General features: G+C 26.2%; 1 protein-coding gene across 1 annotated transcript; it reads left to right on the plus strand.

The window, feature by feature from the left end:
* The first annotated feature begins 4,302 nt into the window (after positions 1-4,302).
* Positions 4,303-11,793, plus strand: LOC126894542 (lipase 3-like). The gene is made up of 8 exons (XM_050665627.1): positions 4,303-4,685; positions 4,969-5,167; positions 5,293-5,407; positions 6,082-6,325; positions 6,474-6,635; positions 7,043-7,127; positions 9,482-9,624; positions 10,046-11,793. Exons 1-8 carry the CDS (start codon positions 4,509-4,511, stop codon positions 10,787-10,789), a joined length of 1,869 nt encoding a protein of 622 aa, XP_050521584.1. The 5' UTR covers positions 4,303-4,508; the 3' UTR covers positions 10,790-11,793.
* Positions 11,794-14,851: the final 3,058 nt, after the last annotated feature.

Consider the following 14,851-nt stretch of genomic DNA (forward strand, 5'->3'; position numbering starts at 1 on the left):
TTGAACTCAAAAAACTAAGTTTACTAAAATAAAGTAAAGTAAAGTAAAAATTAAGTAAAGGCATTGCATAAAAGCCTCAAAAGACAACTTCAGTTTAGTCGCTGATATAATATTATAAAGGCATTAAGCTAAATTATATAAATAGTGTATCTTATTTGCCAATAAAATATTATAAGTAAAAATTTATTATCTATTATTATTAAGATGAAGTATTATACATTAGAGAATTTTTGATGTAGTGATTTATATATAAGAAGTTTAAACAAGGAAATAAAATGTTCTGAAAAAATTAATATCTTAATATTTTTAAAATAAAAATTTTTGTCATAAATGGGTAACAGTCTAATATTTTAAACAATTGTATATATAAATATCAGATTATTCAGGATACAACTAAAAAATCTTGATCTATTCACATTAAGCACTTTTTTTGTCTAAATTAACACTCGACAATTTTAATAATACACATAAAGTTAAAATATTTTTTGTTGATATCATTTATATGACATTGAATAATGCTCCATTGAGTAAGGTAGAAGTCAGTACTAAGCGATAAATGTTATATGATTCTCGGTAGAAATGACTTTATCAATCTGATAGATGAAGTCTGGAAAAATAATTTTTATGTATTAAAGTTTTATAGAATAATATTTAAAAGTAATGTAATTTTTGCTATAGAATTTATTAAGTATATTTTATATTGACAAACAACAGTCTCGATTTCCGTTTTAATCAGTTTTGTAAAGTATTAATACTCGTATTTGAGTAAAAGTATTTAAAATATTTTTTAAATATATTAATATATAAATATTTTATACAACACAAAGTTTTCAGTAAAGAAACAGGTCAGTTATTACAAAAAATGAGTATAATAGAAACCCGTGTCTCTACTTGCTGAACATAATATTAAATTATTATTTTAATCGTAGCAGATTTGTGTAACATTTTGATTCACTTTAAAAAATTTTAAGTTAAATCATATTTGAATATATCATAAACTATATCAGTTTATAGAAATATAAAGTAATGTTAAAATTATAAACTAAAAATTGTTCATAAAATAAATTCATGAAAAATAAATCATAAAATTTTATACAAATCTACCACATTAAATTATAATTCAAAACATTTTTTTATAAATAAATAATTTCTTTAATATGTAAACAAAAAAGTATAAAATGTCGATCGAGAAACAATTAGATCAATGATTTCGTAAATGTCACAAATACATTTTTAATAGCTTACAGTCTTGTTGCTCTTGACGTTTTTGCAATCATCTATTCAATTACTTTCCGTCTAAAATAAGACCATATCATAAAATATAATACACTAAAGGTTGAGTATATTTGAACTTTAAAAAACCAAACTAACCCGGATGATTTCATAACGCAACACGTTAATATGATTATCAAATATGACTCAGTGTTTAATTCATTGTATCATAATTATTATTTTTTACTTAAATTTAAATACTTACGTTGTATTTTTTATATAATAGAATTCGTAAAATAAGTCACTAGTGGTGATGAAAATAAAATAAGTTATAATAAGCAGTATATAAACTTATTGTCGTCTAATCAAGACCGTAGCAACAACAGTACTTTGTGTCCAAAATGCGTATATTAATTTGACATTATCCTGGCGCTGTAGGAAACGCGGGGTGGGTATGGAAGCTAATCGTCAACATATTATTTTAGTAAACAAAAATATTTTATGATATAATATAAATTCTATTTTCATGTATTGAAAACGGTATATTCCAATGTAATAATTCATTCAATTATTTAGTTATAATTAATAGAGCATCAGAGGACATAATTAACAAACATCAACAAGTTGTATTCAAGTGATGACTACGTTTAGTGATTTCCAAATTATCATATGTAGAGTTTGCATTTGTACTGTAGAAAAATGTTGTTACTTATTAATATTTTTATGTTTTGGACAATTGGCTGGCTTTAAATAAACCAAATTAACTGTTTGTTTAAGCAATATATGTTTTAGTTTAATTGAAAAAAAAACATAATCAGATATCGATAGTAATTTTGTTGACATGAAAATTTATATTATGAAGAACAATAAAAAAGTAAGAAACAAACGCTTCAGCTCATTTAAAAAAATTTGATTATGACGAAATTATCAGAATAGGTACTTCAGGTGCATAATTACTCTCCCGCGTAGTCACTTTCCAATTCTAATCGTTTTGCAATTTTGTAATTCTCGTAATGTAGTTTTTTCCCACCACCTCTTTTTGAAAAAAGATAACATTGTACATTATGGATGTTCTCATCATTACTTTAATACTTTTCTCAAAAAAACATTAAAACTAGCTGAAAAGTTATAAGCTACTAGGTGCAACGTTAAGGCGTGTAGAGATTGGTAAAATTCGCTTTACAATAAAAAATATTGTGTTTTCCAGATAGACTTGAGGGTAACGATCGTATCAATGAGAGTGACGCTTTTTACTGTATGCTGTACCACTCTTATTAATAACATGTTTAAGTTTATTGTGAAAATATCTATAGCACTATTATAACACAAAAATTAATAAAATAAAAAAAAACAAAAGTTGGATTGAGAGAGTTAGAGTTACATTTGTTTTGGAATGTGATTCGAGGGTTATGAAATAACATAAATCTAGACTCTTATTGATTTTTAAAATCTTACCCGATAATTTTCCTGGTTTTTATAATATCTTAAATAATAATATTAATCAATAATTGAAAATAAAAAAACACAAATCAATTTAGTGGACAACTTTAACACGTAAGAACTTCTACAATGATGATCACAACATCCGCGTAACGATATCTAGAGCACTAAATGAACAGGCAAGAAATAAAGGTTTGCTCTGCCTTTTTATAATATTTCTTACCCCAGAAAATGATCATTGTCTAATTCTACAGTATAACTGTTTATTGACAATTATGCATAAAATACAGAAATTATTACAAATGGTTGGAGTTAACAAATCATTTTGACATTTTCTATATAACATCAACATAGTTTTTTACACATAAGATTAGGATTGATACAGCGCATTTAATTATTAAAATTAGAATCAAAAAAAATGACAAAAATAATTTATAGATTTCTTTTTGGAAGGAGCGATTTTTAAAAGTGACTATTAATCAATTTATGATAGATTTGTGTGTATTATAATATAACTAATCAGTGTGTGTTTGTTAAACGTTTCTTTTAAATGTTAATTTAAATTATTTTTGTTCGAAAAGGATTATACCCTTCTAAGAATTTAATGTATAAATAAACCATGTTATGGTAGTGACGAATATACTACGACAGCGCATATACGTTTATACTCATTGTGAACTAAAAAACTAATCGCACGGTATACAGTTCAATATGATTGGCGTGATATGTCAAAAATCAATCCTTAAGGTATAAACCTCGAGTATCTAAAAATATAGTAAGTTGATAGTTAAAAACATCAATGTGATAATTTTCCTTCGCCTTTTATGTAACAACTCACAGTTTAAAAAATTATATGATTAATTATCTCATAAACTAGATGTAATGGAAAAATCTGAAACCACATTTGGAATCAGCGGCGAAATAGCATACGAAATTCACCTAAATATTGTAGACAGCAAAATGGTTGTTATTCTGAGTCATTTAAGTATTCGTATTTTTACATAACTTTGTTATAAATTTAAATAAACGTTAACAAATGTCTTCTAACTAAATTTTCAGTAACCAGGGACTAAAACCGAAAGCTAAACCGCACACAATTCAAACGGTTTTCTAATCATTAAAAAGTTAAAACAAATAAACTACAATTTTAAAATCCTCTTTGGGAATAATTTATTTATTTATAATATGTAACACCCACAAAGGGTTAATGTACAGTAATGAAATACTTAACAATTATTTAAAATAATAGGATACATCTACATCAACACAATTTACTTCTATTTAGTAACATAATTGAAATTAAAATCAAAGCTAATTACATGACATAGACAAGCGGTATAATGAATTAATTATTGATTTAATAATTAGAGTATAAAAATAGAGGTAATCGCATCTCAGTGAGCTTTGACCATTCTAATTAAAATTTATATTATGTCACTTTAACAATTATCTGCTATAATTCTAATTTTATTAATGCTAGGCCCAAATCGATGACTCGTGTTAACGAGATAAAGCATCACAACAAAAACAGTTCTCTTTCTTCATCATGGCCTATGCATTATTGATAAAAAATATGACGTGTAGCTCTATATTGAACGGACCTAATCGTAATAAACGTAAAGTGTTTTACCGTGCACTTATAAATTAACGGACAATATCATTGTGAACTCAGTGGTACAGTTATTAGCGTACACGTTTTTATTCGTTAACTATCGAGAGCGAAAAAAAATATTTAATTTTTTATTTTACTTGGTTTACTAAAAAAACTTACGATAAGCAATAAGAATATTTTTCAAATAAATTTAAATATAATTTCAAATTATCAAAGAAGACTTAATGTATTAAATGAACTAATTATGAACGTAAACCGTAAAATTTCAGTTACCTCAAGTGCTTTAAAAATACACATAGACTTCATTCAATTAATTTTTATTACTCTATTATTAACAGCATCGCTAACAACTGTCACAATGCGCAAGACGCCACTAACAAATATCACAGATTTTTTCTATAAGAACACAAGTTTACCTACTGTAAGTATGCATTAATATTACAATGTAAAATAGTCGTTGAAAAAAAATTACAATTAATTAAAAAAAATAACTTAGTAGCTGATGCAAGAATTAATTTTAAACGACATTTATATATGTTCTTTTTAACTTATAGTTTTTAAATTTAAAAATTATTTTTAAACTAGAAATATATTAAAAATTTAAAGTTTAGTTAGTTAATTATAACAAAGAACTTCGTTAAATATTTTTATAACATATCCGGAAGAAAAAAAATTGAAAATGTTTACTTAATCCCCTTATTTAGCCTGAAATGCTTCGACTTAGTGGTTATGAAGTTGAATGTCATTCAATTACAACAGCTGATGGATATGTATTAGAAGTTCACCGTATACCTAAAAGTAAATCAGGCAAATTAGCATTTAAAAATCATCCTGTTTATCTTCATCACGGAGTATTGACAAGTTCAGCAGATTGGATCATTGCTGGAGCTGACAATTCTATTGGTATTATTTTGTTGAATAAGTTCTCGTTTAATTCAAAGATCTATGTTATACTTAATAACTAAAATCTATTTAAAACTCTTATAGTAGTAATATTTATTATTGTAAAAATATATATTTTCTTTTAGCGACTCAACTTGCTGATCAAGGTTACGATGTATGGCTTGGTAATTCTAGAGGAAATACATACAGCAGAAAACATGTATCCTTAAACCCAAAAAGTAAAGAATATTGGAATTTCGGGTAAATAATTATGTGGTAGTTCTCGAATTTCTAGCTTTAAGAATAAAAGATCATATTTTTTTTACCTTCTGATATTTTTAAATAGACATCTAAGCACAATTCAATAAGAAATTTCGTAATGTTAGTTAATTATTTGCTACTTATTTCTAAATAAGTTCAAAACAAACATGAAAGTTTTCTTTTTTTTATCTCGTAGTTCTGTTTCTCCGTCGATTAACTTTTCACTTATATTTTTTGTATACAGATCGTTACACAGGTAGCCCATTAGAGGTATATGTATAGAATAGTAAAAATTAAAAAAGTTGACTATCCCTTTCTTTTGAATTACATTAAAACATTTGTATTAGGTTTATGTAAGATGATTTAACTGGACTCCACATAGCCAAATCGGTCGTATTAATGGTTTGGTATACAAGTTATTTTATTTTTGATGATATAACAAGAAGGGTAAAAAGTTATAGTCTGAAATTTAAATGTTTAGTTTTTCTATGACTTTATTTTTTTATGAATGCATTCATAATATTTACACAAATGTTTTATTTACTCTTACTATTTTTCTACTCTCCTTTACTATATCAGAAAATGTAGAGTATGAATATACATATATATCAAGCACATACTGCTTTGTATCAAAATATTTTTGTAATAATGATCTTTTGGAAAAAAAAATACAGTCTTGAAGAAATCGGCATTTTTGACTTACCTGCTGTTATTGATTATATTTTGTCAACGAGTGGAAAAGAAAAAATACATTATTTAGGATTTTCCATGGGTACAACATTATTTTACATTATGGCATCAGAAAGACCAGAATATCAGTTAAAAATAAGATCTCAAATCAGCTTAGCACCTGTTGCTTATCTGTCGAACATTAAGTCTACATTAAAATATATAGCTCCACATGCCCGTGAACTTAAAGTGAGCATACTTAGATACATTAAAAAATATTTGTAATTACAATTATAATGAATTTAGCTTTAAAAAAATATTAATGTGTAAAAGTTTATTTAGTAACTAAAAGTCTTTCACGCTTATGGTAACGTATCATATTAATTTATTCTTTCAGTTTTTAGCAAAATTTATATCGAATGGAGCGTTTATGCCCGAGACAGATACATGGAAATTTTTGGCTGGTACAATGTGCAGAGAACCCTTTTTGCAAAAAAAAATTTGTGCGAAAATTTTAATTTTTTCAGTTTGTGGAACAGACCTTCACCAGTTTAACATGGTAACAACAAATGACATTTTTAATTTTATAAATTTTACTCTCAGAATTTCTCCAAAAAAAAAACTCTTATGATTATTACATTTTTATTATACATATTTCTTACAAGTTTTACTTGATATTTATTTTAATTAACTACAGTAATTTACTGAATTACAAAAAAAATTGTCAGACTTTCTAACCTCCATCCTTATTTGCTACTTACCAGAAATACTAATAATGGATATGATCTACTTAATATAAAATAATCATATTTTTTAACATTTATTTGCGCTATAATTATATATTCAAGGACAATATTTTTTAATATTTGAGAATAGCTCACAAGAAACTAGTAATCGTTATTTTTTTCGATTTGCGTTACTCCATGTCTTTTACTAGCACTCATAATAATTTATTTTAATTTATAGAGTTTAATTCCATTGATCTTTGGACATTCGCCTGCTGGAACGTCAATAAAACTTATGGAACACTATGCTCAAATAATAATGAGCGGTAAATATTAACAAGTATTTTTGATTACATTCTTTCAAAATCTCATATTGTGAGAAGTATCTTATAAATCTACTATAATCGGTTGTTAGATTTCATCGTCAATAGTGCTTATTAGATTGAAGTTAATTAACTACACATACTTAAATTTAATGTGTTAATTTGTAGTACTCCAGATAATATTGTCATAATATACGCAGTATATCATTAATGTCATAATGTATTATTTAAGACGCCAATTAATCAATCACACAAAGTTAAACCAATAAAAATAAGATATATGTATACTTTTTAAATGTTTAAATATACTAATGAAATTTCGTAGAAAAAAGCATATATTAATTATATAAAACAAACAGGAAATAATAAACAATATGCAATGTAGATCATTATTGATAACACCTGTAATAAATTACGATTAATAAAGAAATAATGATAACGTCGGGGATCACTTCTTGTCTTTGAAATACCATCCAAATAAATATATAAACCCCAAAATAATGAGCATTCTGGCTTAGATGTCACTCTGATGGTGGTCAGAATGCTCTCTCTTGCTCAGATGCGGTCAGTTATTCATAGAGTCATTCACCACGCTCGATCAGTCCACATTTTCATAACGAAATACATGCGAGAAGTGATCCGCCGTCTTTACAATTATATTCATAAAAGAACACAATATCTATTCATTTCAGCGTGTCATTAGAAATATCAAGGTGGGAAACTAATAATTTCACCAAAAATATAGAAGGCTTAGAATGAAATTTTATGAGTACATAGATTAAGTAAGAATACTTAATCTATGAATCAAGTGATCATCGATAATAATAAATATACCAAGTAAATTTAATAAATCGATAATGTTTGTACAGAGTTACTTGACAGAGTTATATCTTTCATAGGTGTCTATTTCAGGAGTTAGGTTGGAGGTTCGTATGTTTAGCCACCATACCACTCTGGGTAGGCACACGAGGTGACTAAATCTCACCTGTCATCGATAACCGTCAAAACTCGTGGCATTATTGATATTAATGAATTGACAATTAATCACAATAAATCTCATTTTAATAGAATAAAGATCACTTTATTTTTTTATCATCTTCTATCTTTCTTACAGACTCTCCTATTCATACCCCGAGTAATATTATTATTAATACAACAAGAGTAGTGGCTCAATCAAGCACCCAACCTCGTCATATTTATTTATTTAATTCTCCCCTTTTGAGAAACTACAAAGTTCTTTTTAAGCTATTACAAGAGCGAGTTCTTTTTGAGGAGTCACTTCAATATTTTAACATTCTCAAAATGTTATGAAAGTATTTAATTCTAAATGAAAACATTGAATAATATTTACAGATTGTTTTTAAATGTTCTAAAATATTGTAGTAACGTTACAATTATTTGGCCACAATTCTTCCTTTCTAAGATTAATAGTGTCATATATGACTGAAATTTTATAAATTTAATATGGTTATAATATTATCTGAATGATCGAATATTAATATTGAGAATTAAATGTTATAGTATTATAATTTTTATTTTATTTTATGTAATGTTATTTGGCTTAAATAAAGATTAATATAATAACTATTATGTGCTGCACACAATTTTCTAAAAATATTTTGTTCATCGTTTTGAATTTTTATTGATTTATTTCATTGATCAATTATTTTAAAATAATTCTACCTTATATTTTCCTAAATATTATAATTTTAAAATTATTATATGACCATTTTAATAACATTATAACAGTGTTAATTTTATAAGATTTTAGTATAATTATATTTTCTTATTAGGAGAATATTAATATTTCAGAATTATTATCTGGCACATTAATATACTGACACTGTCATAGCAAATTATGTTCCTAATATAATGTAATTAAATTAACTACTATCGAAATTTCTATTCTTTAAACTTTTATTATTAAATTAAACTGAAGTCTACATTACTAATATAATTTTGATATAATCTAAAAGAATTTTATTTCTTTTATATTATTATTCAATTATTTTACAAAATAATATAAAACATAAATATAATAATATAAATATAAAATAAAAAAAACTGTTTAAGAGATAGAGTATATATTAATTTAACAACTGATTATCTAAAATATTTTACACATTAAACAGACATTTTTTCAGGAGGGATGATTATTATAATTTTCATGAATATTTAATGAAGTTTTGTTCTTGCTGGTCAAAACATTTTTTCTCTACATCACTATTTTTATAATTTTATTGAGCAAAAAAAAAATTTATTTGACAATTTTTTTGTCTATATAATTAATAAAATGTCTTGCATAACTAAAAAATTCAAATATCGTTTATCTTTAATTTTATTAATGTTTTCTGTAGAAGGTTTCCGAAAATTTGATTATGGTCCTACTCAAAATATGAAAGTCTACAATTGTACAACCCCTCCTTCTTACAAGTTGGAGTCAATAAAAGTTCCTATGTCAATAATGTACGGAGAAAACGATATACTAGCTGATCCAGCAGTAAGTTGAATAATGTTTCTTTACTATTTACTATTCATTGAGTAATTCCCCTTAACATATATTAATAATATTTTTTATATTTAGTACGCATAAAGTTATGACGTATTCGATTAAAGTTATTAGTAACCAAATAGTTTCTTATCATTAACTGTTTAAAAAATTATTATTTATAAATTATTTGATTTACAATTGTTACTCATGTTAGTTAATAATGATAAAACTTTACAGTACCAAACAAACTTACGTAATCCAATGGAATAATGGAAAATTTGTTAAACTTTCAATAAATCGTGTATATTTGAAATTTTTTACATTTGTCTATGTTCATTCGTAAATTTTCTATTTTGATAAATCTTACATAAAGGGTCTTACTTTATATCACTATTATTATTATTATTATTATTATTACTACTTTTTTTAGGACGTTTTAAAATTGAAAGAGCGACTTCCAAATATAATTAATTTCATAAAAATTGATAATCCATGGTTTAACCACGTAGATTTTCTATGGAGTAAGGGAGTTAATTTTTATGTAAACGATCGTGTAATAACTCTTTTCAACGAGAGCGATGATCTTTCATGGAACATTAGTACTTATCTAACAAGCAGTCAATCTCCTACCGGTAAAACGAATGACGTAAATACATTATCGTCTTGTGATTTTAGCAAAGAATCAATTGTTAATGACTCAGGCGATTTCAATATTAAAAATCGACCGAGTTTAGACTTCTTAAAAACACATCTTGATGAAATAATTAGCAAGGGTATGCCTCACATTGAAAAAACCTTATCGCAAGCAGAAAACTACGAAAAAGAATTACAAAAGACTTTTATTAGTAATTTGTTGGACTTGGAAAAATCGTATCGCAAGAAATCCAACGAATTACTCAATAATATGGATACCCATGTAACAATGGCCGATAGAGTAGTAAAAGACAATGTCGCTAAGTCATTTAGCGTTATTGATAGAAACGTTAAAATAGTTTCTAAAACACTTAACAATAATATCTTAATGATAGAAAAAACAATAGAAAAAAATATTATTAAAACCGAAAATATTATTAGTGATAGCTTTACAAATGCTAATCACTTCATGCAAAACGAAACAGATAGATTAAGTAGAACTGTGAGAAATGCATTACAAAAAGTATTTCGCTTTATATAATTTATTTTTTCCATAACTTCTACTCAAATAAATATACATTGTATCATAAGTATGAGGAATACATTTTTACTTGTTCTTCATAATCACTTTCTAGTAATAAAAATTTAGATACAAATTATTATATTTACAAAATTATTTATTAAAAATACTATTGCACGAGTATATATGAAGTTCATATTATGAACATATTTATTATTAATATGTGATCTTAAAAACTGTTGTGGACCTGAAAGGACCTATAACAAAAGTGTCTGAGCCAATACAATGGACTTGAAAGTTGGAAGAAGCCTTTTGTTACGCGCAAAAGTCAGCCTCGCGTTTGCTACTCTTTTAGTTGACCCTCATTGGAGTGCACATCTTGGAATTTATACAGTTGCATCTATTCAATTCGTTGTCACATGTTTCCAGCAACTAACTGACAACTAGCGGTAATCAAACAATTTTTTTCAAAGAAAATGCCTATGAAACAAATTACTTGCCCCGCTTATTATAGAGATCGCTGGCTATTTATCGATGTAGTATTTTAAACTTGTACTCAAAACACAACCTTATATTGTTTATACGTACCACTAACCACTTATTTATACCTTCATTCTACACCGAAAAAATATGCCACCTACACAACTCAACCAATTGATAGAAATTTTTTAATTCACCACAGATATACATCACATAAAACAATTTGAGAAACTGCCAGTTCCCGGATTTATCGATTTCCGTTTAATGTGACAGCTTCACATTGATCCCGACATATCCATATTGACATAATGATTCAAATCCACCATCCCCCAGTCCTGTAGGTATTTCTTAACAGAAACTGGCCGTTTAATACCATAGACAGGGATGTATCCACTTAAACGCATTACACTTTGGTGTACATCAATATGTCTCAATTGACAAAGAGATTCAGTTTCAACTATTTTGAAGACTAGCAATACGTAGTACAAAAGTCGCTATTAATAATTGTATTGATTTTAGTAATATATAAAATTAAATCTTTTAAATCTTTTTAAATATATATATATTGCTTTTAACTAGTAATTTAAAAAATTGTAGTTTATAAATAATAATGATTGATACAAATATTGTGAACAAATTCAACTCAAAATCGCCAAACATTTGTCAATATAAAAACATTGAGTATTATAAAATCAATATGCACATATAAATACAAATAAATATAAGTTAATAGATATTGGTTGTTTTAATAAACGTTTCGTTTTATTTCATTACCACTAAAGTAAACATCATTATCAGTGTTAAGAATAGATGACCGAAAATTCATCTAGATTAGATAAAGATAATAGTGGAAAAAGTTACTAGAGAAAGATAAAATAATTTGTCTTTTATCTACAAAAAATGCAGATAAACACCTATTTATCATTTATTAATAATACTTTTAACGATTTTTCACCTTCTCTTTCCCAATGTGTTTTTATTTTATTGTCCACAATATAGAGATAATCTTCATTAAAAATAAAAAAAGGATAAAAAATAATTATTTTTAAAGTAAATTCTTAAAATTCAATGGAAAGCTATAATTATTTGTTTTAGCATATTAGTTAATTATAAATAGATTAAAAAAAATTTCACTGTTCAATAATCAGGTTTGTATTATTACTTTTTGATTTAATTTTAAGTTATAGATGAGAGAAGTGAGCAATGTAGATATCCTATCAGTATGTTATGGTAAAAATAGAGCATCGCTTAATACTACCCATTTTCTAAATTTTAAAATACTAGTGTCTTACAGTAATGCCCACAAAAATGATTATCGACTAGTTAAGTTTTATTTAAACAATTCTTCATTTATTATTAAAAAATAATAGAAAGAACCTATTAAACATACAAACGTTACAACTAAAATTTAACCTTAAAAATATTTGTTTTCTTACAATAAACATGTTTTAAATGTTATATACAACTTATACTATTTATAAAAATAAATCAAATTTAAATCTATTAATTTTCTCAATACAATCATTATTATAGAAAAAGTTAAATCCACATTCAGATGATTAAAAGATAGGATATCATAGTTATTTATTTATCAGTTTTTTTATGAATAACAAAAAAAAAAAAATGATCAAAACAATAACAAAACAGATGATAAGATAAAGAAATAACAACAAAAATAATAATAACAAGTAGTAAACAAGACAAGCCGTCAGTACAGCTCCGACTTCGGCCGGCAGTTGTTGCTCCGAAGATAAATTTTGCAGCATATTATTTTTATATAAAAAACATATATCTGAAAGTATTCTTAAAAACTCAAACATCATTTTGCATAAATAAACATATTACTATTTATTTTTATAATGTAGTTTTTTCTTTATTGATATGTTTAAACAACTATAATGGTCATTATTCTAACTTTTTATTTTTGTTATTTATGAATGTTTACATTTATTTTTACAATTATTGCAAATAATTATAAAGTATTTTAGTTTCGATGCGAAACTGTGAAGGAATTAATTTTACTATTATGGGTTTTTTTTTATGTCTGTGGCCTTTTTTTCTCAGCTCTCACCGAACCGATTTCTTTCAACGATACGTCAAAAGATCGTATCTAGTTAAAGATATTGGCCTTAAAAATTAAAAAAATTTTCCTCATTCCCTGTAAATGAGAAAAATCTCCAAAAAAATTACAATTTTTAAAATCAGTAAATTTTGATTTTTTTTTCATTTTTTCTTCTTAAAACTGCTATAACTTTTTCATAATTGAACAAATCTTCTTCTTCTTCCTCCTCACCTTAACCTCAACTACTTGGGGTCGGCCTACTCTTATAAGTTATATAATATTCTTCCCTCTTTCTAAAATAAGTATTAACTACAGCAAGATCATACAATACTGCGAAATCCAGGTTGTTTCTCCAACCTCATTCTTCCCACTAAAACCATACCCTTCATGTACTCTTTCATATTCTCTCCTCTCAATACCTACATGTCCAATCATATCTCCACCTATCACCGAATCTTCCTTGCCAGGTACCCCTTGCATTATTTCATCCATCTCTCCAAAACACTTCCTTGTCTATTTCATCACATCTTACTTGTAACGCATAGGCACTTATTACATTCAGCACTTTTTCCTGAAAAATCAATTTCACTATACTAACTTAACTACTAATTTAACTATAATCCTGTCACTTTTTCTAGCTACTCCTACTACTTTACTTTTCATTTCCTCATCCATTATTACCCCTACACCATTTTGTACAATACTTCCCAAAGTATATTATTTTATAACCCTCACCTATTTCCCTTGATTTCTCTCCTTTCCTCTTAGTTTCCTGCACACAACAAATGTTAACTTTTCTTCTCTTTAATACTTCTACTAATTCTCTACTTCTACCAGTTCATGTTCCATCATTCCAAGTACCTATTCTTACTTTGTATCTATCTATTTTTTCCTCCCTCATACACAAGTTCAACCTAGAGTTAAGTGGTGATGTTCCTACACCGTTGACACTACAAGCGTTGGGTAGACCTGTACACATGACTGGTGAAACAGCTATCGCACAAGTTGTCCGGCTGGTATCAAACACTTTATTTCTTAGGCCTTCTCCGTTTTTAACTACTTTCTGTTGTCCCCACGTACATCCGAGTTGGGACAATCCGCCTAAGTTTTGTTCAGAATTCCTTATACTTTTTTAACAATAATATTTATGCCGACTGTCGACCTGACACAACCTCATTAGTCGCCTCTTACGACTGGCAGAGGGGCCGTGGAAGTATTGTTAGCCCTTATCCACAGGGAAACATAATTAAACAAATCAAAATATTTTTTTTTGCATAGAAAATTTTCGTATTTCCCTTTCATCTGATATACATTTTTTGAAAACCTTACTATTTCTCTGTCCACGGTAATAAGCAACTTTTTCACAAAAGTCAATTTTTTTAAATGTTACGGAAATACAATGTCCTTTAAATGTTACATTAAAGGTTATGTTAGATCAATACAATTTTCTTTATGATAAATACTATTTATATACCTCTTTCATTTGGCATACTTTTTTTTTTTTTTAATAAAACCATTTCTCTTTAGTACTATTAGTTAAA

This window comes from Daktulosphaira vitifoliae, unplaced genomic scaffold (assembly GCF_025091365.1).
Source record: "Daktulosphaira vitifoliae isolate Bord-2020 unplaced genomic scaffold, ASM2509136v1 Scaffold_1, whole genome shotgun sequence".
Lineage (NCBI taxonomy): Eukaryota > Metazoa > Arthropoda > Insecta > Hemiptera > Phylloxeridae > Daktulosphaira > Daktulosphaira vitifoliae.

Excerpts from the sequence above, each read along its gene's own strand:
- LOC126894542 (XM_050665627.1), top strand. The coding sequence starts at position 4,509 with ATGAACGTAAACCGTAAAATTTCAGTTACCTCAAGTGCTTTAAAAATA. Across the intron at positions 5,408-6,081 it reads AAAGAATATTGGAATTTCGG|TCTTGAAGAAATCGGCATTT; the intron begins GTAAATAATTAT and ends AAAAAAATACAG. Across the intron at positions 6,636-7,042 it reads ACCTTCACCAGTTTAACATG|AGTTTAATTCCATTGATCTT; the intron begins GTAACAACAAAT and ends TTTAATTTATAG.